Source organism: Taurulus bubalis (assembly GCF_910589615.1).
Source record: "Taurulus bubalis genome assembly, chromosome: 13".
NCBI lineage: Eukaryota > Metazoa > Chordata > Actinopteri > Perciformes > Cottidae > Taurulus > Taurulus bubalis.
In genome coordinates, this window is record NC_136601.1 from 18,039,884 (window position 1) to 18,065,782 (window position 25,899).

At 40.1% G+C, this 25,899-nt stretch overlaps 1 protein-coding gene across 1 annotated transcript; it reads right to left on the reverse strand.

Annotated features, from left to right (window-relative positions):
- Nucleotides 1–11,839: 11,839 nt before the first annotated feature.
- mchr2b (melanin concentrating hormone receptor 2b) lies at nt 11,840–15,179 on the reverse strand (the record flags this gene model as incomplete). The annotated part of the gene is made up of 2 exons (XM_079228986.1): nt 11,840–12,479; nt 14,776–15,179. 2 exons carry the CDS (start codon nt 15,177–15,179, stop codon nt 11,840–11,842), a joined length of 1,044 nt encoding a protein of 347 aa, XP_079085112.1.
- Nucleotides 15,180–25,899: the final 10,720 nt, after the last annotated feature.

Below are 25,899 nucleotides of genomic sequence, written 5' to 3' on the forward strand. Positions count from 1 at the left end.
CTACAGTCCCGCCGGACCTAAAATAGTGTCGCAGTTTTCTAGCAAGACAAAAGCTAAGCGTGCATCAGAGCTCTCTTCCATTTAAAGTCCAAGGAAAAGCAGCAAGTATTCACATGCGTGGCTTTCTGTCAGCAGTCACAAGACCTCAACCCCAATGAACATCTTTGAGAACATTGGGAAGAAACAGTATTTAAAGAATATCACAAGACTCTCTGGAAGCTGGAATGTAGGTTTTTAAATTCTGAAGATTTGTGAACTCTGATGAAGACAGTGAACAATACAGATGTCTGAGTCTGTATTGCTGTGGAGAAATCTGTTTAATGACCAACTGTATGGGTTTAGGCCTTAAAAGCATGTGTTTCTGTCCTCTTTTTTTTATATTCGCTTGAAAAACTAACTCACCACAATGGATGAAAAATGTGTCGGCGAGAAAAACGGATTATTTTGAAAACACACTGATCTATAGTATGAATTAGGTTTGATGAATAAATTCAATTACATTAAATTTAATTTGTATAGCCCTAAATCACAAATTTGCCTCAGAGGGCTTTACAGTCTGTACACGTATGACATCCTCTGTCCTCACATCAAACAGGAAAAACTCCCCCCCAAAAAAACCTTTAAAGGAAGAAACCCAAGAGAGAGCAAAAGAGGAGGATCCCTCTCCCAGGATGGAGAGAAGTGTAATAAATGTCACGTGTACAGAATGAACAACTTAACAGCGTTACAACACATTCAATACATATGACACAAAATGGTAAAGCATTTACAAACATTTTAAAAGTCTATCATCTAAACACTTTTGAAAATGCTCCTTAAATCTCAAATGTCCTTCTTGTGTTTTAAATGATTACTTATAAACCAGGTAAAGAAAACATAAATGTGTGTGTGTGGAGTTTTTCAAAGACAATTGTGTAACCACCCAGCTAAATTTGAAGTATATCAAATTAGTTTTCAAAATTGTGAAAAAGTGAGCTGTATACTCCAGGGCTCTCAAGTGTCACGCACTGAGTGTCACTGTCACGCATTTCGGTCTTAAGTCACGCCCTCCCGCCACACATCGTATTTCTCACGCTGAAAAAAAACACTAGGCTATTTAATGTGCCGCAGCGCGCAAACATGACCTGGTCGCGCTGCCCTCACCATGGAGGAATCAAGCACGTCTCCCCCGAATCCCTTGCCAATCAATCAAAAGAAATGGGCTACACGAATGGCCAATCAGAAAAAAACGTATCTGTTGTATCTGGGTGAAATGTAATCCCCCCCTCCGGAAACCTTTATCCACCATTTAACTGCTGTCACTGTAGTGCTACGATGGAGCCTAGGATGTACGCACAAGTTTAACTGGAACAGGCCTGCAGCACGCTCTCATGCACACACTGACTGACAGGCAAGAGACAGGTACTCAATCGACGGTAAAAATATTTTCACCCACCGGGATTTGTTCCGGTGTGCTAGATGGTCAGAACACCACTGCTAGCTAGCTAAATGTAGGCTGTGGTGAGTAAGTGTTGTAACTGGCGAACTTGTCAGGCTTCACAATGCTACCTTACCAAGGCTAAATGTACTCCTTGACTTCAGTCAAGTCACTGATTTATGCCCATGTTCCTGTCAACATGTATGTCGACACCTCTATTGTGTGATCAGCTACAGCGGAATAAAACATGATTTCAGAGAGAGCTGGAGGCTTCTTCACGTGGCTGCAAAATAAAAGTATTCACTTTGTCAGTGAAGGTCAAAGGGAAACTTTGGTATCTTTCAACCTGGACCCTGTTTCCTCTTGTTTTTGTGTCTAGGTGACTAATGGGGACAACATTTTTTAAATTGGTCTGGCATTGAGTGCTAAACGGGCAGCAATGCAATTCTTCCGGGCTTGTTTTCGCCCCTGACAGCCTCAGATTGTTATTAATATTTGGAAAGGACCCAACAGAGGAATAAAACATTTTTCTTTCCCTTTTGTGTGAGTGATCTGGTCTGTTTGTTATTGTGTCTAAACATGTTTCGCTAACATTAGGCCTCATCCACACAGTCCTAATCACATGAATATTCAGCCATGACATTGAATAACTTTTAAATTTTATGATTTTCTGTACTCCATTACATGAATTATTGCCCAACACCCAACTCACGTTTACCACCATTGTCTTCCGGCAACAAGTCACCTGGTGCAAGATTGTAGAACCACACTTCCTCTTTGAAAGGACTTGGTCCTGTCCATAATGTTGTCTGACAATTCTGAACCTGTCACTGGCAAATACAGGCATTTTTAGATGTACAGTACATTGTGTGCAATTGCCCGGAATAATGACATTGTAGCCCCTTTAGCGGCTGCCGGCTGCAGCGTTCCCCCTCTATGCTGGACCATTAGTCACCTCGACACAAAAACATGTCAAAATAGGGTCCAGGTTAAAAAACACCTAAGTTTCCCTTTAACTTCCAATGATAGAGTACTTTTGTGAAGAAGCCTCCAGCTCTCTCTGCAATCATGTTTTATTTCCTAATAGCTGATCACACAATAGAGCTGTTGACATACAAGCTACGTTAATATAAAGCAAAGCCTTGACTGAGGATCTCAAAGCCGCCGCTCAGATATTACCGCTGGCCTTAAACAGGCGTCGTTAGCCGGAAACGTTCACTACTTTACAGCTCTGTAGTCGCCCAACAACAAAAACATGTTCAAATTTGACTGACGAGCCAAATCCGAACACTCATATTGTGTGTTTTAACACAAAGAATAAGCGATCACAGCGAGTGGCGGTGAGAGAACGCACATTCAACCTGCTGAGAACAAGAACAGCAGATGATGGATGCAATGCACAACAAGTATGTTGTGAGCAAACTGGAAGAGCAGGAAGCAGGATACATTTAATCATTCCCCAGCGAGAAAGTAAACTTTTAAGTAATACCTTGAATACACTAAACTGACATTTGAGATGCAAGGAGCATTTTCAAATGGATTAGTATTTACATGGTAGAATACTTAGGCTTTTGGAGTGCATGTAAATGTGCTATCCATATTTTTAAACCTAATTTCAGACGGTAATTTGGTTTCTTATGCGCATGTAATTAAACAACGTCACCAGCAATGCATTTTTTCAGTGATTTCTGAGAAGCACATCATTCAGTGCAGTCTGTGGTGCCCCGGGATATTGAGTCCACGCTCTTAAGGCCTCCGAGTGCCCTTGTGTTCAATTCGTACTTGAGTGGTATCAGATAATGAAGAGCATCGAGTCACACCAGGGCCGTCACCCCTTCAATTCAATTCTCAGCTAACGGTGGTGACGGTGCTAAAAGAGAAAACTATACGGGACGGCAATATCAGTTGTAACCGTCGTATGAGAGCCGTCCAGAGCGGTTCTGAACGGGCACCGCACCAGTCTTAAGGAACGGGTCACAGATCTTTAGCTTCACTTAAAAAACAGCCAATGTTGCTCAAATAGGCGACGAACTTTCGCTGTGGATTAATATACATTTAGTTGCTTATTGAGTAGATACAGTAGCAGGATGAGTCATGTGGGATTGACTTAAAATAAACTACAATGCCCATGTGTAATGTAATAAAGGAACATGTCAGCCAGAGCACATGGCCCATTGATGTGTTTTTCATAGTTTTTTAGACGACAATGTAGCGGTGAAGAAATAAGCTATGCTTTGGCTTGTTAGTATCCTTTATCACGGGATTTGTTGAAAACAAGTAGTTTTCTTTTCAGTTGGTTGGCAAAACTCATTCCGTATAACAGTTATAATAATAATGGCGTCTATATTAGATGGCTATTTTCACCAAGCCTGACGAGTGTGCCAAATTTGGTGAGTTTTCGAGTATGGCAAGTGTAATGGAAATTTAACTTGTCAATCTCCTTCAGTGGAAAACAGATGCGATGTGAAACACTTAAATGTCTTTAAGTATTTATTAAACAGAAACTTGGAAATAATTCAATTGAATGGGCAGAGCTCTTCCCCACAAATGGTTCGGAGGTCTGACCTGGAAAAAATAGTTCACATGAGTTTTATACATCAACAATTATTCTTTGAAATGGTTGCCCTCTCTCCTTTCCCCTCCCTCACACTGCCATCCGTGTGCAGTCAGGAGTCAGGCCCCGTCACCCAGCTGGCGCCTGCCGCTTGGTCGCGGCCCTGAGAAAGAAAAGTGATAGCCCAAAGAAAGAAAACAAGAAAACAGAAGAATCCCAAACAATAGAAAGATACCCCTGCTATCATTCCAAGATGGCCCGGTTCAGTCTGGGCGAACTGATCTAACTAAATGATCCACACATTTAAGAATAATGCCTTCTAAATACAATTTCCACCACAGCAAGTACCCCAAAAATGCACCCAATGTACAAAAATAAAAATCAGAATAATAAAAATCCTAACAATTTCAATAAGTTATTCCTAATAACCTGTGAGTTATCTCTGGCAACGCAATTTGAAGAGGTATAAATAGTAGTGCTGTATGTATGTCAGTGGGTAATTTGGTAATTTGGTTGAAGTTTGGGTGCGGACGATGGATGAACCGAAACGTTTTGCTTTTAATTTATAGTCTATCTCTCCGGAATATGGCAGAGGCCACCCTCCTCTCTCTTCCATAGGGCCGTGTTTTCAAGTGTAATACCCATGATATTGTGTCAGCACTGTGCTACACCAGCATTTTAGTGTAAACAAGTGAAGTTTTTATAGTCAGTGTTGGTTTCACAAGCCATAACTCTCCACCTGAGCACCTGAGAAGCGCTGTAAAACCAGCCCACTTACTCTACTTGGAGTGATCTTCTTTGATGTTTCCGCAGCAGAGTGGAGAATTTTTCAGATGTGCATCTTTTATGATGTGGTGATGATATAACGCAGGATAAAGGAAAAAACATTTGTTTGGCTTCTTTTCACCAGGCCTGAGACATGAGTGTAAAGAATCCATGATTTGATGTATGTTGTCTCCAACGGGACTCAAATGTATCTGCTTCACTGAGATAGGAAAGAGAAGTCGGTGCAAAGAATAGGTGATGAGAGAATCATGTGATTTATGTGTTTGCCCATAAAAGGACTGCTGTCCAGTTCCAGTTCTTGAATCAGGACTGGGATGTGTTTTTGCACGTGCAGAGCAGGGTAAGATGGCATACAATTAACACTTTGACTTTAATAACAAACTGTCCTGAACAAGGCAAATGCCTGCACAAGAGGAGACATTTATTTTGGAATAAGATCAGTTTCCATTTAAAATGAAAGTATACAATTTCCTCAAACACTTTGGAGAATAAGCTCATTGGGTCTCTTGGGTTGACTTGTCTGTTCCCCTAGCACAGTGGTCCTCAACCTTTTTTCAGTGATGGGAATTCCTGTGGAATTTCTTTTGACTAGTGCAAAGCATTTTTGGTTGAAAAAACAATGTAATACACAGCGCTGTGCCATCAGTTTCTGATTTAATATAGAATATATACAATTCAGTTTAAGAATTGACACTTATATTATTGAATCTTTATTAAATAACTGTTTTTAAAGGATTTTTGATGCTTATTTTGAATATATATTTTTTAATTCTCAAGTAGTGTTAATGTGCGTGCAGTGAAGAAACTCTTGAATGACCATCCCTTTGCACTTTTGCATGTTTTTTTCTATGGTTTGTCGCTTTAGCTTTCTTTTTAGCGATTACATGAGAGAATGTCCCATCTCTTTCATAAACATTCTGTTGTTCAGAAATATTCTATATCAATGTGTGTTTTGTTTTCCTTGAAGGGAAAATTGCACATTGGCATGACACATTTGCTGTATCATTCTCATCCGGTCACTAAAGTAAATTACCCAAGGCAATCTTTTTAAATAGGAAAATGAAAAGAGAGGACCATGATAATTTTGTTCAACTGTTTCCACAACTTTTAAATCAAATTACACAGAGGATTCATATTTCCCAAAGTATTTGGCCTCATGGCAAGACAGTATCATTCATTAAACTGCTGTGTTGAGACATTGATACTTCAGAAGAATTATAATACAGTTTATCAAATTCTCTGCAGACCGAATCTGCTGTTGTTAACTTGAGAATTAAACCGGAGCCCAGTATGAGGTTGAGATCTCATCCACGGTCACTTAAGTGGATGATTGTTCGTGACTCTGAAACTGTTTCTGTTATCAACCCTCAGATTTTGACTTCCTAAAGGTCACATAGACTCACAGCATGTCCCGCAACATCGACAAGCAAATAGACTCCCACTGCACCATTTAATTTTCATGCAGTCTTTTCCACTGCTTCACTTGGCATCCTCTAGCAGCCGGCTCCAGTCATAAATAACGTACGAGCTCGTGAAAAACACTGTAAATAGCAAAGTCCAGTGTTTTTACTTCACGTGGGTGAGGGAGAACAATCATAGATAAATATTGAATATTACCACAGCACCAATCAATATTTAAAACACAGACACTCCTTTAGGTATTCTTTATGGAATAAGAAATGAGAGCACTGATGAATTAAATACAACTGAAAGTAGTCTCTGGACAACCATCTGTGGAACACTGCTTAGAGTAGTGACAGAGTTTGTTTAATATTTGGTTTAATATTTGGCAAACAATTGTAAATATACTGTACAATATCTGAATTTTTACAAAAAATGTTTACATTCAGTTATAACTCATATAGATCCATTTTAAGTTGTAGCGTGTAGGAAAGGAGATAATGCCGCCCCACAATTCCTTGCGGTCATGATCGTTCACGAGAACGATCATGACCGACAAACGCAGATCATGTAAATAACCGTTGCTATAACTTGGAAAGACTTTCAATAATCTGTTAAACCTGCTGGAAAACTGCGAACGTTACATTGCTGTTGCTGAAAACTGCTGTAAACTGATCAAACTGCTGTAAACTGATTAAACTGCTGTATTTGATATTCTCTCTCTGGTGTTGAACTGCAGCCTCAGCCCTCATTCTTTTATTTGACTTCAGCTACAGAAGCTTTGATAAAAGTGTTAAACTGGACGAACTCTTCAGTCTTTTTGATCATCATCTTTTGAATCAACTATTTTGTCATATTACAATAAAACATATCAAGTCAACACTTCTAGGTTACATTGAGTTGTGTGGTGTTTCATAAACTGTTGTCTGCATATTATTATTATTATTATCAGATTATAATAAACCATAACAACATAAAGGGATATGAGACACACATATATGACACACATTGTTGGTGGGATAACGTATTTAATTTAGCATGTTTGAAACTAAATAAAGACATTTTTGTAGCTTTGTACTCTGTGACAAATACCTTTGGATGCAGCAATACTAATTGCTGCATCTCACTGCATTTTATTTCTTAAACTGCACTGCAACTTGTATTCAATTTTTATTTTTTATTTAGCTTTTTTACTGTTTTAATGTTTTCTTAACTGTTTTTAAATCCTGTTTTCTCTGCATTATGTTTTGATGCTTTGAATGTTTTTATGTAAAGCACTTTGAATCACGGTGTTGTTGAAATGTGCGAAACAAATAAACTTGCCTTGGTTTCACTTTCATATTCCTTCTTTCATTTCTATTCCAACCTCGTTAATAAAGTAATACTTTGAACTGGGTTGTTTAAATCGTCTGCATGACGCAACACTGTAGGAAGACGGACGAAGTATTTAAGATGCGCTTTTCTGTAGTCCATCTTCAGAACATTGTAGTTTCACTGCTGCAGACCGACCTCACAACATCCGCCTGCCGTCGCGTCATAACTACGTCGCTGAGTGAAAGTGGAGTCTGATTCTCTAAACACCGCGGTTGTCTTTTCCTAACTCCTCATGAATTATCCTTCTTGTCTTTCCTTGACCTTATGACGTTTTCCATAGAGGTCAAGGAAAAGTGGTTATGGTTAGACGTTAGGAGGTCATTTTTTGACTATTCGAGTGCAGCCGTTGTGTCCAAGAGACATAAAACCTGTCTGCACACTTCTGGAATGAATATTACCAAACAAGCCTGAATATTGCGACTATTAACAAATTAAAGTGCCCCGCATTGCCCAGCTGGTAATACAGCGGTGTTAAAGTAAAAACAGTGCCTACAATCTTTGCACACAGCACAGAGAAGAACCATATACCATAATAAATATCTGCTTTAACGTAGCAGACGTGATTGTTGTACTGGACACACAGTAAATAACATGTAGTGCTCCAGTGCCATTGGAAACTACCACTGATGATAAAAGATAATGGAAATGTCTTGTACTTGTTCTTTTCATTATGCAAATGTCCAATCAGGCAAATTACACGCCATGATATTGAGAGCGTTACCTGTCCTTCATGCAGTCTTTGTTGTCTCTGCAATATCGCTGCATCTGTCCTCTGAATCCATTATGAAAGTACCTCCTTGTCACAAAAAATACACTTCAAAGCAGCTTCTGAGCAGTTTGAGTGAATACAGATGAGTCTCGCATTGAAAATAAGAAAGACGCACAATAGTCACGATCTGAAGGGCATTGTACATTAAATATGACACAGGGAGGACACCACATTATTCTGCAACTAACACCATCAAACCTAATATGTAATATCAATATATAGTATCACAATTACAATACATCTTCATTGTCCACCAATGTGGAAATGTGTCTTTGGAGTCGTACTGTAGTAGCTATATATATATATATATATATATATATATATATATATATATATATATATATATATATATATATATATATATATTAGCTATATCCTCAAGTAACAAGCCTGTATAGGTCCGTTGCTTTGTGTATTCATACCTTTTCTTTTAGTTAAAACCCGCCTGAGAAAAGGACAGTGGTGGTGATGTGAGTCGCTTTAATTGTAGTTCAGCAAGCTTAAGGACTTGGCTGAATAAACAAAGAGTGAAAATAGAAATGCCGAATGTCTTATTCATACTATTATAAAACCAAGCCACTATCTTGACTATCTGACAGGTTGTTAGTCTTTATTTTGGGGAGACATTGATTGTAAAGCAGTCTCTGATGTTTTACACTGCATATGATTAGAGTCTAAAACACACAGAAAGAAGCTAGAAACATCAAAACAATTTACTTTGATTCTGTGCCCACGATGAGGTACTAGCTTGTCTTATGACTACCACAAGCTACACCATGAAGTGCCTTTAAAAAAAAGAAGTAATAATCTATCAAACAATTGCTTCGTAGATAATTGGGATAAAGGGTCCATACGTTGAAACTAATTAGTATTAATTGTTAATAAATAATTTACTTGTGTTTTATGCCTCACGAACATTTTTGGGTTGCCAGATTGTGAAAACTACCTCTGACAAGCTGGACTAAAATATATATATTAACAACTTATTAATGTTTAAGTAGAACGTGAGAAACCCTTGAGCATCTTGAACGATAACAACATTCATAACTACATTATCACAAAATAGAAAGGATGAACACCACCCAATGACATTTTTTTACAAGCTGAAATTCCTAAATGTGTTGCTGTAAAGCATTTGTACATTTGATCAACCGATAAAATCGATTCAATGGCTTTTATGAAGCCATTGAATACAATTCATAAGCCCTTCATAGATCCTTTTCAGAAAGTTTTCCGATTGACTTAATCACTGCGGAGATAGAACTTTCCATTCAACAACTCTTCCAGCTGTGAAGTGGAATTACATTTCATCCTGAGCCCTCAGGAAGCTGGCTAATAATAAGAGGGCTTGTTTGCCAGTGACATGTCTCACAAGCTGCTCTTCAGTTCTGTTGCTCACCAGCATGACTCTGGGTGCAGCCTGTGGTTGATAAAGGTTAATGAAGGAAAAACACCCGAGTCGCTCCTAGACGTCCCTTCTCATCAGTGCATCTTTAAGTCAGTGCTGATATTCCCTCTGGTTTCGGCTCAGTTTGTGCCGTGCCTTTTCCACGACATCTGTTAGTTTTTTTTTCTAAGATGTTCTGTTGATCACCGTTTGTTTTGGTGCAAAGGGACAGTAAAGCATAGACAGAGGTAGACACGTGAAATACATAGAAATAGACAAGAGGACAAAAGGTCCTCAAGGTTTACAATCAACCCCCGAAAAATAAAATATGTGAAATAAAAGTAAAAATAATAACATATGTTAGCCAGTTATTGGCGCTATAACAGGGGTGCAGGTTACACCGTATGAGAGTGTCTCTATTTAAAAATAAAAGAGAATGGAGTAAAGGAGACAGAAGGTGGAAGGAAGACTGAGCAAATAAAAAGAAAGAAGGAAAAAAATAAAACACCTCGGGAGTGAGTGAGCTCTGCCGGGACAGGGAAGAGTCTTTAAGTGTGGTTTTAATAATCCATTGGACTCGCTCCTTAACCCCTGCACCCCACATCCAGACCACCACAGCACCCACAGAGGCCACAGCTGAGCCAGAGGTGCTGCCTCATCACTGGCACCAGTGGGATGATTTCCAAAAGCGTTCTACCCAAAAGTGGGCGGGGGAGAAAATGTATCTGGAGGGAAATCGATTCATCAATAAATGGATCACAATGGCATAAATTGACAATTTTGTAAATAAAATTAGGACAGCATGAATTGGGATGGGCAAATAAAGAAACGAGCATGTGTCGAGAAGACAAGTGTGTAAGTAAATGAATGAGCAGATGAAAGGGTGAGTAAGAAGGTTGATCTGGACATCCTAACCTCTAGGCCTATCCCTCGGAAAAATGACGAAGATAACATAACCAGAATGCATCAGGAATAGCTCTACCACCCGAAGGCGTATATGCATATTTGTGATCTCCTTTGATAAGTAAGACGCTAAGGAATAGCTTTTACTACAACTGGGACTGTAAATTTGATGAAAATACATATTTATGATGCAATTCACAAGGAGGCTACGAGTGGGAAATCAGTGCTTTGGCCATGTCTACTGTACCTGTTGACTGTTTACTGGGAGCTTTACTTCAAAACACTGTATAGCCATGATAGAAATAACAGAAATCTCCCAAAAACATTGAAATGATAAACAAAAGTATCATTGACGCGATAAGACAGATACATGGAGAATGCAAATAATTTCAATTTCTCACAATTCGGGAAAGAGAATGCTATCAGGTCTGCTATCATCTTGTGGCTGTATCTACAGCTACTAAGGGCAAGAAGTGGTTTGGAGCAGCAGATATGTGTGACTCATGATGGATATCATTGCCTGCAGACTTGTAAGTCACTGAATCTGCTTTTGGCAAAGATAACTTAACCCTTCGTGAAATACGTTGCTTTGTGTATTGATGTGAGGTGCATTCAGGTGCATTAGAATCCTTGAACTTTTGTTTTTCTCCTGGAATACCAAGAATGCTTTTGTAGACTAACGAGAAAATTATCCCAGACCTTTTAAATCTAGGAAATGATTAGGGATGCCTTGTTATAGATACAAAGTAATACAAATAAATAAATAAATTAAAACAACAACAGTTATTGGAACAACAACAAATAAGTGGAAAGCATTGGGTCGATAAACACATATCGTCATACGATAATAATACTAATATCACCATAAATAACAAGGAATAACATGTAATTATTATTATCCTCATGAGTGTAGGTTTACACATGTCATCAGGAAAATGTGCTCCGTGGAGTTTCATCTTGAAGGATAAGTAAAGAAAGATAAAGATCAGATTTAATAGGAATCATTCTATGTGACAGTGAGTGAATGTTACACTGCATATGTTGAAAACCTTTGCCATTACCTGCACTTTACTTACTCTTGGTTGACATTTCTACGCAAGCTTTCATACCCAGTTTTTGGTATGGTGTTGATTTCCAATTTATTTATGTGAAAAAGCTGCAGAGTATGACTTCAGAGGCAACACCATTCATCAAACTACTTTCTTTGTGGGCGGGCAGCAAAACACATATAAAAAGACATGTCTTTGATTAGATGGCAGTACAGCGGTAGTTGGCATCATTGGTCCCACTGGAACCATCCGTTTTGACCACCGTGACCTTGGATGAGTGCTGGGAGCTGTACAGAGCGTTCCTGGAGCAAAGACGCTCGCGGTAATTCTGGGCAAAAATGAGCAACATAAGCGGATTGATGCAGCTGTGGAAGTAGCTGAGGCAGATGCTGATGTTGTAAGCGTAGATGAATGCAATAGTCGGGGTGTTGTTGGTCAGGTTGACCACCTGAATGACGTGGTAGGGCGACCAGCAGATCAGGAACAGGGCGATAACCATTAGGACCATCTTGGTGGCTCTTTTAGCATAAACGGACTGCTTCCGCCTGACGCGACGGATGGAGCTGAAGACGTGGTAGAGGGTGAGGGAATAGAAGGTGCTGATGATGATGAGGGGGATGATGAAGCCCAGGATAGACTGGTAGAGTGTGTACCAGTACATGTCCTCAGGCCCGTCCAGGTACATCATGCACATCTCCAAATGCTCTTTGCGCACAACCTTGGCGTACAGCATGACGGGGACTGTGAGGAGGAAGCTGCCCAACCAAACCAGCAAGTTGATGACGATGGTCCACTGGATGGTCCTCTTCTCTGTGCTGGGGTGAACAACAGCTATGTACCTAAGAAGAAGAGGTCACTTATTTAGAGCTGAACTGCAGTCAGAAACACGCATGACGAAAGCAGTGTTCCTGAAATGCATGTGAAGAACTTTAGTGTTGCTTCAAGAGGTCATTTTCATCCTTTACAAGTTCAGGGACTCAAAGCAAGCACGAGGGAATGATGAAATCAAGTACAATGTTACAGACACACTCTCAATATATTACGTGCTCAGTGGAGTGATGAATGCAGTGACAAATTAGAATAATTTAGACAAGGTGACAGCAGTAGAGAATGAACACATTTCCATTTGGATCTTTGCATTTGATTGTGTTTCAATTTGAGGAGCTGCTCAGCAAGACACAGTTGACAATCTTTAGGACATTGGCAGCAAATGAATGACCACTTTATCATCATTTACACTAAGTGCCATATAAGTGGAACAAAATAGGTATTTCCATTTGCTGTCGACACGTTACATGTTACTCTGGGCTCTGGGTAGATATAATATGCAAACTATGAAGAATCAAACTTGATTTGCAATTTTCTCCAAGACATCCTCTATTTTTAACTATGAATCAATTGATATTGTGGTCAGCAGCAGAAGATGTTGTCTTCTGTTGAATATAATATGTTCATTGTGATGGTTGATTCATTAAGTGAGACACCCATGTGTCTGACTGATGGGTTAGAACTCATCACGCTGTGGTTAATACTGACAAATGTTGAAGAAACCTTTAAGCTAAAAACATGTTTTTTTTCCTTCTGAAGCTGTTAATTATTAAAGTATGACATCCTTATTCATTTGCTACTGTGTGATTCTCGGGTTTACACCCATTAAACTCTAAAGATATTTAAGTCCAGCACACCAGTTCCTTTGTTTGATGTGCTGTGGTTGTCTCGCTGTAATGAGAGGAAAAATAGCATCAGAGCGAATGGATTCGGGTGGGGTGGGTGGGGTGGGTAGGGTGTGGGGGGGTTTGATTCATAGTTAAAAATAGAGGATGTCTTGCATTTATTTTACGTAGCTGCTGTGGTTTGGAAACAAGAACATGTTGATATCTATAACTGCAGTGAAATTAAATTAAACAGCATCTTGAGTTGAAGTGGAACAAGCACAAATAACTTTTGATTAAAACAACAGTGTCTTTGTTGGTGCTAGACCAGGAGATTAAAGAAGAGTGTGAAATAAGATTACAAGGCAGTTTGGGACGTGTCTCACAAATAATTTGAGTTGTCATGGATGGACATACAGGTGTTTAACAGATAATAACTTGGTGATATTAAAGTTACATTCTTCACTGTGACTAAACTCAGATAACTGGCAAGAAATGTTATTTTCATCGTATAAGACAAGGGGCTGAGGGGTATCATTGGCGCTGTCAAATAGAAAAGTCTAATCACAATTTCTTTGAATTCATTCATAACAACACTGAAAATCAGCCCTGTGTGAGGTTTTAAACACTATAATTATGTTGCTTTTTGTGTTATTTCTATTCTATTGAGGTGGCACACAGCGTTTTGTTTGTCTGCTAGGGGTTATCATTAGTTTGATCTGTAACTAATTATTACAATAGCTTATCTTACAAGGGCTTGATGTTTAGTTTCTATTTGATCTTTTATTTAGTATTTGCAGCAGCAAACCTTCATAACTTTAAAGAACATATATTTAAAGTAATTTGAAAGGATAGTGTTGAATCATTGTGCTGTCGAGGATACTACAAATTAGTATTGATAAAATGATATAACAACTCAATGTTATGGGGCTAATTTTCACAGCAGGTGGTGCTGCCATCAGAAGACAATTAGCTGGTCTAGTGGCCCTACAGAAAACCATTATGTATATTATTACTAAGTGTGTGACATGATAGCTTCAAGAGCAACTCCTGCACTGGTGATTACCATCAAATGGAGATGTTTATCAGTCTAACACTTGGCACAAGGGCTCATTTAAATGTCCTCTATGTGTTCAGATCATAAACATGGCACATCCATCATGTAGGGAACATTGTGTCTTCATAGGCTGGTGCACAGATTGCCCTCCTCGAATGATGTGTTTAGATGGACTGGGAAGCTCTTTCTTGATAGCACCTGTAACACACTCGCTATGGGTAAATTAAATACTTGTAAATTATATGACTATGATCATTATTAACACTTATATTACATGTGTATAATATGTATATAAAGTATGTATTTTGTTGTCAACGTGTGGTACTGTAATTCTTTAGGGAATAGCTTTTTTTTCCCCAGCACTTTCTAAAATAATTATAATCAAACATTAGCAAAACATTGACATGGCTGGATTTAAACACTTACCGATCAATGCATAACACAGTCACAATTCCCACTGTGGTGAACTGGTTGCTGACATCCACCACCACAACCGCTTTGCACATAAAGTTTCCGAAAGCCCACTGTCTGTCTCTGACCAGCTGGTGAATGTTGAAGGGCATCACAAGCAGGAACAGCATGTCGGCTATCGCCAAGTTCAGCACGTAGATGTCTGAAACCATCTTCTTCTTGCACGCCTTCACCGCGTAGATGACCAGTCCGTTGGCGATAACTCCCACTGAGCACAGGATGCCGTAAATTGTTGGCAATATGTGCATGAAAGTGGTGATATCGATGAAGTTGTACGACGAGGGGGTTGAATTCAGACATGACAAGTCAGTCACGTTCTCTGTTTGGTTGTTTTTGCAAGAAATGGCCGTGTCGTTCATCTTCAGATCCTCTTAATAACCGCCTCGGTGTTGTGGTAACTAACGCGCACACCGCGCGCTCTCCAGTCGGCGTCTCGGTCTCCAAACTTGGGAAGCAAAACTCTCCCAAGAGTATACGTATCCTGTCCTTGAGTTCGTCCTTGGATTCCCCCAATGAAGGCGATATGATTTAAAACAGGAAAACGTGAAATCTAATCAAGGCTGACTGCATGAGCAACGATGCTCCCTGGAACATGTTTATCTCTGAAGGCCGACCATTTACGGCGCGCATCCGACGTGCGCTTTACCAAACACAGAGTGCGCCCCGGGGGACACGAGTTCCCTCCCTTCAGTATAACTCTCTGTCATGTCAAAACAAGCAAATGAAAAGAAGGCACTTTAAACCCCAGGAGTCGCTTTGCGCCTTGACAGGACGTGTAAATTAGGGAGGAGAGTAAACTCCGTTCCGTTTCTCCAGCTGTTGACTCTCTGCTGCACGTTTGGGCATTTTGCATTTTGCAAGTGCAAAGTAAACGTGTTATTCCTGCAGTGTGGTAAATACACAGGCCTACATGACAAAAGCTTTCATGTTTAAACTTTAAGATACCAACATGGAAGAATCAATATTAAAGGATTAGAGGTGGAAGATAAAACAGGGACACATCTAAGAGACAGAATATACTTGTACTATTAGGACACGTCCAATTATTACACAAAAGGAGATGTGTGTGTGTGTGTGTGTGTGTGTGTGTGTGTGTGTGTGTGTGTGTGTGTGTGTGTGTGTGTGTGTGTGTTCCTTTTTGCATTTCAACACCGCACATTTCCAGACAGCTTTTAAACTTTCCCATTTTGTTTCCCCCCAAAATTCTGATTAGTTGCAGCTTTATCAAATTTAACTGATTCGGGCTAACACTAGCAATTACGTTTTTGAATATATCCCAAAGCATGGGCATTCAATTCAAATTCTCCCAGCAAAGGATCCGATTCCGAACCTCATAAAGTTTAAATTGTGTCCTGTAGCCATACCTTTATGTCAACAACATTTCAGTAATATTTAATTTTGAAAGTTGGATATTAAAATACAGCCACATTGAACATGTATGGAACAACTAATAATGTAGTTATCTTCACCATGACTCAAATTGATCTTCATAGCACAAGTCTAATCAAACATGGTGCTTCTTCTTTAGACCAGGGAGAACGGTCTCAGGCATAATCTGAAGAGATGCAGTAGCTGAGTCAGATGTTTCATGCTCCACGCTGTCATCTCTCTCATGCTGTTGTTCTATTATCAGTGGGGGAGGCAGTACATTTTTGGCATAATTTGGCCAAAAATGTCATAATTACCTTTCAACATATTGTAATTAAAAAAACCCTCTGCAGCTACTCTGTTTTAGGGTTTGAGGACGTCTAGCCTGTGACAGGAGACTTTGGCCAATCACAGGTCACTGCAGAGAGAGACAGAGAGAGAGAGAGAGAGAGAGAGAGGGTGTTCCTATTGGCTCTTCTACAAATGCAGATTTGCGTCCACATCCCTTATAATGGTGAAAGCCGGAAACAGTGGAAAATTCTGCATCCAAATTGCTACTCATGCATTGGTAACACCTCCTTATACTGCATAGAACCCCCCCTAAAGGAAAAGTCTGACAAAAAGAGTGTAACAATATCGGCAAAATATTTCAGAGATGGAGCGAAGATGCTGCGAACAGTTTAGCCCGACTGCTCACTACAGTATGGCAGTATGAGAGCGAGCATCATTTTCTCTCCATCCCTCTAATAGTTGAGCCTTGTGAGCTCACCGCTGCTGCACAGCCGTGACGGCTCGTTGGCAGAATGCTAAACATTTTCTCTTTATCTCCAAAAAGCTTCCCTGATATTGTAGCTCCCAGTCTGGAATCACAGTAAATTACAGGCCCACACGTTTGCAAAAAAAAAAACAGGATGGTAATTATCATAGAATAGCCACCCTTATCCCAAATTTTTTATTTTCTTTGGAGCTTTCTTCTGACATCATTGGGAATCGAGCCAGTTTGATCCATCTCAACTGTGAGGGCTCTAACCACAGGTCAATAATATGTGTGAGCTTTCCTAGGCTGGCTTCAGGTGACTATAGTATAATTATTTTAACACAGGTCTTCATTTAAAGTACCTAGAATGGCAGACCTGCTTCAATGAGCTCTATGAACTCAGCCGTCAGTTACTGAACAATCCCCCCTGACTATAATTCACTTTATTATGTCACATTCTATCATTTTGATCTCTTCAATTTAGATCTTTGACTATACATTCCACTTTGCCAGAGACAGGCCCAAGAGTCATCAAGTGCATCAAAAGTTGAAAAAGGGTGGCAAAACGTCAACAAGACTAAAATAGTCATTCCAGTTGTTTTTGACTTTTCAGAGACCTTTCAAATCGACCGGCTTTAGGTCCCCAGGATGGACGTCATCTGCTTTGCCTAAAGTGTGAGAAAATATGTAATACTAAGGGCAAATCTATTTTTTTCTGGGGGGTTTTGTGCTGCGTGATATTTGTCCATAGCTTTGTACATCCCCTCAGGATAAATCCTCATGTAGCACTAGGTCACACGTTCTGCGAAATGTTTTAACATCCACGGGATGAACGGGTTCAAGATTGTGGGCAGACATGTACGGTTCCCAGACTGTGTATTACAATTACTTTTGGTGATCCTCTGACTTTTCATCTAACGCCGCCATCAGGTCATCATTTTAATTTGTCCAATATTTTGCTTTGTGACAAAATACCTCCAAAATGAAGACCATTCCTATCAGCCTCCGTTCTACTTTGTGTTCAGTGCTAATTGGTCCATGTTAGCTTACATGCTAAACTAGAGTGGTGAGCATCGTACATTACACTTGCTATATGTTAACACTGATGTTGGTATTTACCTCAAAGCACTGCTGTGCTTATAAGTGCATCCTCACAGGGCCACTAGCGGGACTACAGATGCAATCTTGTTATCACTGTGATGTAAATACATGCCACATACATTCTGTTTACATTTCTCAACACAAATGATTATACTATTCATCAGTTGTTGGTGCCATCCTCAAACTACTGTCAGCCTCGGATGGTGTTGCTGTAAAAAGAGAAACTGACTGTTTGATGAATTGAATAAGGAGGGGGTTGAATATTTTTTTGTCAGTTTAAAAGTTGGGATGAGCGACAGCCCAACAAGTGGAGTGTTCATCCAAGAAAAGGTTCATGCTCATTTCTCAGTGAAGTATAGTAATGATGCTGGAAGAATAATGATGCAACACTCCTCCACAAAAGGGACTGAAATGTTTGATTCCATTAACTGCTCATTATACCTTCTCCGGTGTCAGATTTACACATATTAAAAGCTCATCCTCAACAGCTAGCTGTCTGGTAAATGTGGCATAATTGAAGCAGGATGCTTAAGTCCAGATTTAGCCTATACAGACTCAACACTCTAGCTTAAAAGGTTCCCTGTGGACCCTATTATTCATACTAACATGCACACACACATATATATTTATATATAGTGTGTTATTTTAACATTTCGTTTTTCTTCAAAGAAATACATTGCTCCAGATCCATCCATGCGCCAGTTATTTGTTAGAAGGCAATCATACGCTGTAACACTCTGCCTCTCTTCACACAAAACTATCTATTGCCATACCTGTCCAGCAGATGCCCTCGTACCTTTTCACCAGACTTCCTCATTCACCTGCTCACCTGTTTTCACTCTAGTTATCATTCAGTCACAATAAATACCAGCCCAGTTCCTTCGTTTCTTTTTGCCAGTTCAACCTAGTTGCCATGTGCGTTGTCATCTGGATTCCTAACAACCTGAACCCGACTCTGACTCTGCTCCTGGCCCTGAATGTGCCTGTCGACAAAAACCTGTACTTACCTTCCTCCCAACACCTGCCTGTTGGATAACACCCCTACTGCCTGCACTTCCAATCCTGACACATACATTGGCTATTCACAGCTAAAGTATGTAGATAATATATATTAGATGCCATTGTTTGGTTTTGTGCGAGTGCGAAGACAAAGCTGAAGACGGCACTGTTGACATTAGTTTGAACTGCAGTGTGCTTTGGTTACCCAAAACTTAAAGATTTGGGCTTGTGGCTGCAACAAATCTCCCGAGGTCTCGCCTTTCCTTAAACAGCTGCCACTGCGAGGGCTGTGTTAGTAGGGTCGCAGCCCCATCTGCTCAGTGGCCGACAGTGGAGAACGCTGCTCGCCCTGGTCAGCCCCTGAGTGTGCAGGTGTACACCTGCGTGAATGTGAAGCAGGACATGCTGAAAAAGAGCACAAGCGGTCAATAAAACCCCAACCGGGATCAAGTGAGAAATAAACACGACAGCTTGTTCGAGTCTATCGCCTTTTATGGCCAATTCAGGGTATAAATTAAACCTAAGTGGGTATTAATTGGGAATAGTTATCTCTAGCTTAAAAAGATTACTTTTTAAAAGCCATCTTAAATATGGGTTAGTGACTTCTTGACAGTGGAGTTCTGGACTACTTAATTGTAACCACCTACAATATAGTAGTGCCCATTAATGACATAATGTGCTTACTGCACTAGCTTTAGGCGGCTCATGAAAGCTGGAACAGATCACATGAAGCCCACAGTATGGCGGCATCGGAGGAGTCCAAACAGACACAACAACGGGACCATTCAAGTGATCAGCACGTGGAGAGGGAATACTGGCTTTATTCTTTGTGATGATGATGATGTTATCACAGTTCACTGCTTTGTGATAACGATTCACAAAGCAGTGAATTGATGTCCAACAGTTGTTGGATGCATATAAAAATAGTGCCATCAACACAATGTTTAAGTGGGTTGTTCCTGTCAGTAACAAGTTATCGGGTTCATTAACAGATCCACGTGCTATCCCTGTGACAAACAGCATTATTCGGAAGTTTATCCTGGTCGCCCGCAGAGACCATGTGAGTCTAAAAATAGAACAAGTTCTGAGCTTCGTAAAAAAAAAAATGTAAGATAACAAAAATATTTCCTGTATATATGAACTCTGGCTATTTCTGAAGTCAAAGTTCAATATTGTGCGCATGTCAAACCACCATCTTATGCTGCGTTCACACCAAAAGTGTTGCGAATTTGACGTGCGAGTAGATTACATGCAAAGTCAATGCACAGACGCGATAACTTGCGAAAAAGCTAATTCTTCGCCGGGCGAATGACATGTTTGACGTGGTGCAAATTCGCGCGAGTTGAAATTTTTCAACTCTGCCAAAAAATTGCCGTGACGCTGAGTCAGCGTTGCGAAGCTCTGCCCGTCATCACCGCCGTCTTATCATTGCTGACTCAAACTGCTGCTGGTCCGCCTGAAGTAGCGCTAGTAGCGGCCGTCATTCAGACGCTGTTGTGTGATTACGAATAATATTATGAACCCAGACACAATGGAGTTTGATGTTCCGACGTATGTGGAATTTACACAACAAGTATAAAACAGAACTAGTGGTTATTTCCATGGTGGATGGCGGAAACAGTAACTGTTTTTACGGAGATAAGCCAAGGAGATAAGCCACGCCCCCTATCAGGCATGAGTAACATTGAGTAACGCTTTTGGTGTGAACGCAGCATTAGTCTGAGACAAGGAAGGTGCGGAGCTACGATGGGGAGCGAGATGCGACTTTTACCCTCGAAACAAAATAAAACATGGCAGAAAAGCGAAATAAATCATATTATTTTCACAATGATTGAGAGGAAGAGTTCTTTTTTACAACAGTGAAAGAAAAATGTCTGTGTCTCATTTGCGGCGCGACTGTTGCGACAGCGAAGCGGCACAATGTGGAGAGACACTTTGCTACGTGTTACAAAAGCTTCAATGCTAACTACCCACCTGGAAGCGCACTACTGACCGAAAAAGCCCGTGACTTAAAGACAGCTTTGGGAAAACAACAGTCTTTTTTCAAATCACAAAAAGCAGCTGAAGCTTTGTTTAGAGCTGCACATTTTTTGATAAAGAGCAAGAAAGCCTTTTCTGACGGGGAGGTCTTGACAGAAGCAATGATGATTGTTGCAAACACTCTTTTTAAAGACGAGAAGAATGGTCCCGATGCCATCGCCACTCTCTCCGATGTCCAACTGGGGGCAAGTACGATGGCTAGAAGAGTGTTGGCTATATCCGAAAATTTGACATAGCAACTGAACCGGGATCTGGCGGTAGTTTAGCATCCAGTGTGACCAGTACAGCTCAGCTGATGATGTTTATCCGGATGGTGTTTGATGATTTCACCACAAAAGAAGAAGTCCTGACACTGAAGACAACAACGAGGGGAATTGACATCTACAACACGGTGAAGAGGTTCTTCGTGGAGAAAAAGGTACCGTTAGAAAAGCTGGTGTCTGTGACAACAGACAGGGCTCCCGCCATGACGGGCCAGCATGAAGGTTTCATAATGCAATGCAAAGGTGACCCAGACTTCTCAAAGTTTCTACATTATCACTGCATCATTCACCAGCAGGCGCTATGTTCAAAAGTAACCGGCTTCAAACTTGTGACGACTCCTGTCGCAAAGATCATAAATGGCATCGTCTCTAAAGTCAAACAGTACAGGATCTTCAAGGTGCTGTCAGAGGAGCTATCGGCTGAGTACGGTGACATGTTACTCCACACAGAGATCCGATGGCTCAGCAGGGGATGGATTTTGTAGCGTTTTTTGGCACTTTTGGGCGAAGTCAAAGAGTTCCTGCAATCCAAAGGACACTGAGTGGTTACTTGACCTTGCATTTTTAACGGACGTTAATGGGAAACTGAACCATTTTGAACTGTGAGTTGCAAGGCAAAGGTAAGACTGTCGCTGACATGATAAGCGCTGTCAACGCATTCAAAGCCAAGATGAATATTTTCTCTGTGCATTTACATAGAAAAAAAGTGCTGCACTTTCCCTCCGTACAGTCAGTGTTGAATGACAATGTTTCTGCATCTGGGGCTTTAGACAAAGCTGTAGAAAAGTACTCTCAAGTTATAAACAGACTAGGGCAAGAGTTTGAGAACAGATTTGGTGACTTTGATCAACTTCAGCCATGTGTGTCATTTGTTTAAGATAATTTCTTGTAAGTGGGCACAATGCTGGACATGTGGAGATGGAAATTGTTACATTGCAAAATGACCTCCACCTCAAAACCCATCAGTCTGCACCAAACTGTTGGAGCCTTGTGGACACAGACAAGTACGAAGGTGTATGCACAGCAGCTATGAACGTTGCCTGCCTTTTTGGTTGGACCTATCTCTGTGAATCAGCCTTTTCTGACATGAATTTTCTCAAGAACAAACACAGAACACGCCTGACTGATGCTCACCTACAAGACTCACTCAGAGTTGCAGTGTCAAATTATACTCCATATCTCTGACTTTCAAATGTTGAAACAGATTAACATAAATAAATTGTTGTGAAAATTCTTATGATTGTGATCAGACAGCCACTTCACATATATTATTATTATTAAAAGTTGATCTGTGCAGCTTTGTTGTTCAGGAAGTTTGCATCAAACAAGTAGCCCTTCCTATTATTTTTTACCTTTGAAGTAGCTCTCGGTTTAAAAAAGGTTGGTGGCCCCTGCTATAGACTGTACAGTAATGTAAATCTAATATCTGAGACAGCCCGTTTAAATTAGTCCAGATTAGTCTGGAACTAGATTTATTCAGGGTCAAATCACTGTCGCTAACACACCTGAAGTTTTAAAATACATCACATATCAGTTATGTTAAATTAGGAATTATTATATATTCATATTTTATTTTTAAAATTGTATTATTTTCTATTATATTTGTTAAGGGGTCTCCTAAGGTGCATTAACTAAGTATATGTATAGATATGTACATATTTGTAATTGGAAGCAATGATCATAGACCATCACCAGTCCTATGGAAACCCATCCACCCATCCATCCATCCATCAATCAATCCATCCATTCATCCATCCATCCACCCATCAATCCATCCATCCATCCCAGCCTCCCAGCCCTAGGAAGTTAATTTACCCCCCAAAAAATTTGCCACTGAAACATTGCTTTCCCAATAAAATGCTCTTCTCCTCCTGGAGGCTTGGCCATCTCCCTGATGGTTGTCACCATCTTGTTTTTTTGGAGCCAGCAGTGACCATATTTGGAGGAGAGGGTGGAGCTGGGGAGGAATGAGCCTCAGTGGAGTCAGGTCCATCTAACTAGTTGACACTCTGTAATCCGTGTTAAAAACTGTAATATACATTTTTGCTTTTTTTTGGGAATGTACATTTACCAGAAAAAATTGAACAGCCGATTTCTGAGTGTCTTTTTAGTGTAATGAATTAACAAACCAGGCATGGTGAGCACAGACACCAAACCTGCTAATTAGTAATTAGTCAGACGCAAGAGTCATGTTGCCCTCGATACCTAACGCTCAGCCAGAGATTGAGTATGTTTATTTCCCAAAATGTCAAACTAATCCTTGAAATTACTAAATCCAATTTCCCCCTGAGACCCAAAAGGCGCTACCTGTTTTGCCTAGTGAGTAATCCAGCGGTGATTCAATGAGGCGTAAATGTCAAAAAAGTAGAAAAAGACAATTTTAAAATGCCAAAATGGTCCAAATGGTCCAAATACTTGTCATACTGTGATGCCACTGCATGTGGCACCTGAACAGTTTCCTCCTCTTGCATATCTCTCCCTTCAGTCCTGTGGCGCTCTCATTGTAGAGAAGAGTACACATAATTGCTTGTGACATGAAGTTATTTGACAGGATTAAGGAGTTTGCACTGATTTCCTCATTTCTTTCTTTCTAGGGAGAGAACATGCTGTTGCTCAGAGGGAAAGGGTTGCTTAGAGCTGCTTCACGTATATTACAGTACTTGTGCTGGTTCCATCTGTGGAGGTGGCATTTAGTGAGAAATGTTTTCATGGTAAAGGGGATGTTCTGCCACTGGATGTCAAAGGTGCATGCACACAAGAAACCCCAAACACACCAGTGTGCATTCATTGACTTTTTTTTGTGTCACTTCAAGGATGATGGGATAACACAGCTCTCTTGGTGTACACACATTTTTTTTTCACATGGTTGACTGCACAAATTATTCATGTGCACTTATAGAAAGCAACACATCACCAGCAAGAGAAAACACAATGTGCACACTCACATATAAATACATGCACACATATATTGTGTATTAATTACCATCACCCCATTTCCTTTGGATGATTTAATAAACTCCGCATCCAAACAGTTACCTTTGATAGACAGATTGGTAATACTGATCAGTGACTTGCCAGAGTAAATTATTTCCTATCACATCAAGGAGCACAGACCTGAGAACATCCTGTCCCCCGTGTCCAAGAATAAAGTGGATAGACATGGGGCTGAACACAGTGAGTGATAGATGCTGTCTGCTAATGAGTGGGAAAACGTGGACATAGCGGAGCGTCTCACTAACTTTTCTTAGACCATCTTCAATTGAATAGATGCGCTGGTATGCCTGAGGCCTATAACTGAATTAGTAAAATGTGAACAGAAATGCCAGTTGCCACAGTGTCTGTATGCATTATAGAAAGGGACTTTATGATAATTTAATGATGATTTATCTGTTTTTCCCACAAACTTCAGACCAGACATGTTGTAATTTGTAGTGCAGATATGGTAATTTGAGCAATTTGATATACATTGGCCGATGCTGCACATTCAACAGAGCCAGTTTAAAAGTGTATGTTGATGTCAAAGCCGAGCACAAATCCAGAGAGAAGACATGGAGTAACAACCCACAGTTGTTAGCTACAAACAGAAGCCTGCCCTGTCTGGTTCCCAGTTAATAGTATCACATGCCTTAGATGTCATATGATTTTTTGTCAAGATAAGATATCATCTCTAAATCCTCGAGGTCGTTGCTAATGATAATAGCATGCTCTGGTCAATGTAAAAGAAGAACTAAACCCCCCACACCATTTTATTCTGCTGAAAAACAATGTACATGGGCATTTAGAGATTTTGTTGATGGATTCAGGTTCTACACAAATCCCAGTCTTGCATGTAAATTGAAATTCACACATTTTTTAAAGACTCCTATGCACCTAACCATAATAATAATAGCAATAGCCAGCATGCCAGCTATTGGCCTTGGCGATTAGACCAGCGATTAGCACAAGCTAATTAAAAGGGGAACAGTCATTATGACTAATACAATTGATTCATTATCAAATTGCAATACATTCTCTCTTGATTAACTAATCAGTTAATCATTTCAACTCTAAATTACTACGCAAAGTGATTTAAAATGTATAGTTCGTTAAGTAATAGATGATGTTTTGTGTGCAGTCAACTGTGATAGCATTGCAAAATAGAATGTGATAACACATGTTTAGATATATAATCATCAGAAATCATAATGTCAAAGATGAGGCAGAGGTCCCTGGCCCTGACCTTGACCCTGACCTTGTCTTGACCCTCTGCCACAGCCCTCCCCTGTCTTGCCCTCTAACTCAGTGCTGGCCTTCAGGAGCAGGTTCAGGATCAGTCACTGCTGAGTCCTCAGGCATCTGGACGCTCTAAAGTCAGAAATACACATCTACCAACAACTGAACTAATATAGGTGAATCCGATTTGTGAACTTTTTAGTTAACAGTACTTGCAACAGTTAAACTGAAAAGTTAAACTGAGCTGTTAATTATAAGTAGCATATTGGTACTAACAACTCTGGTAGGATCATAGACTGTAAGATAGCATGAGTAAAAAATATACAAAAGATAAAAAAA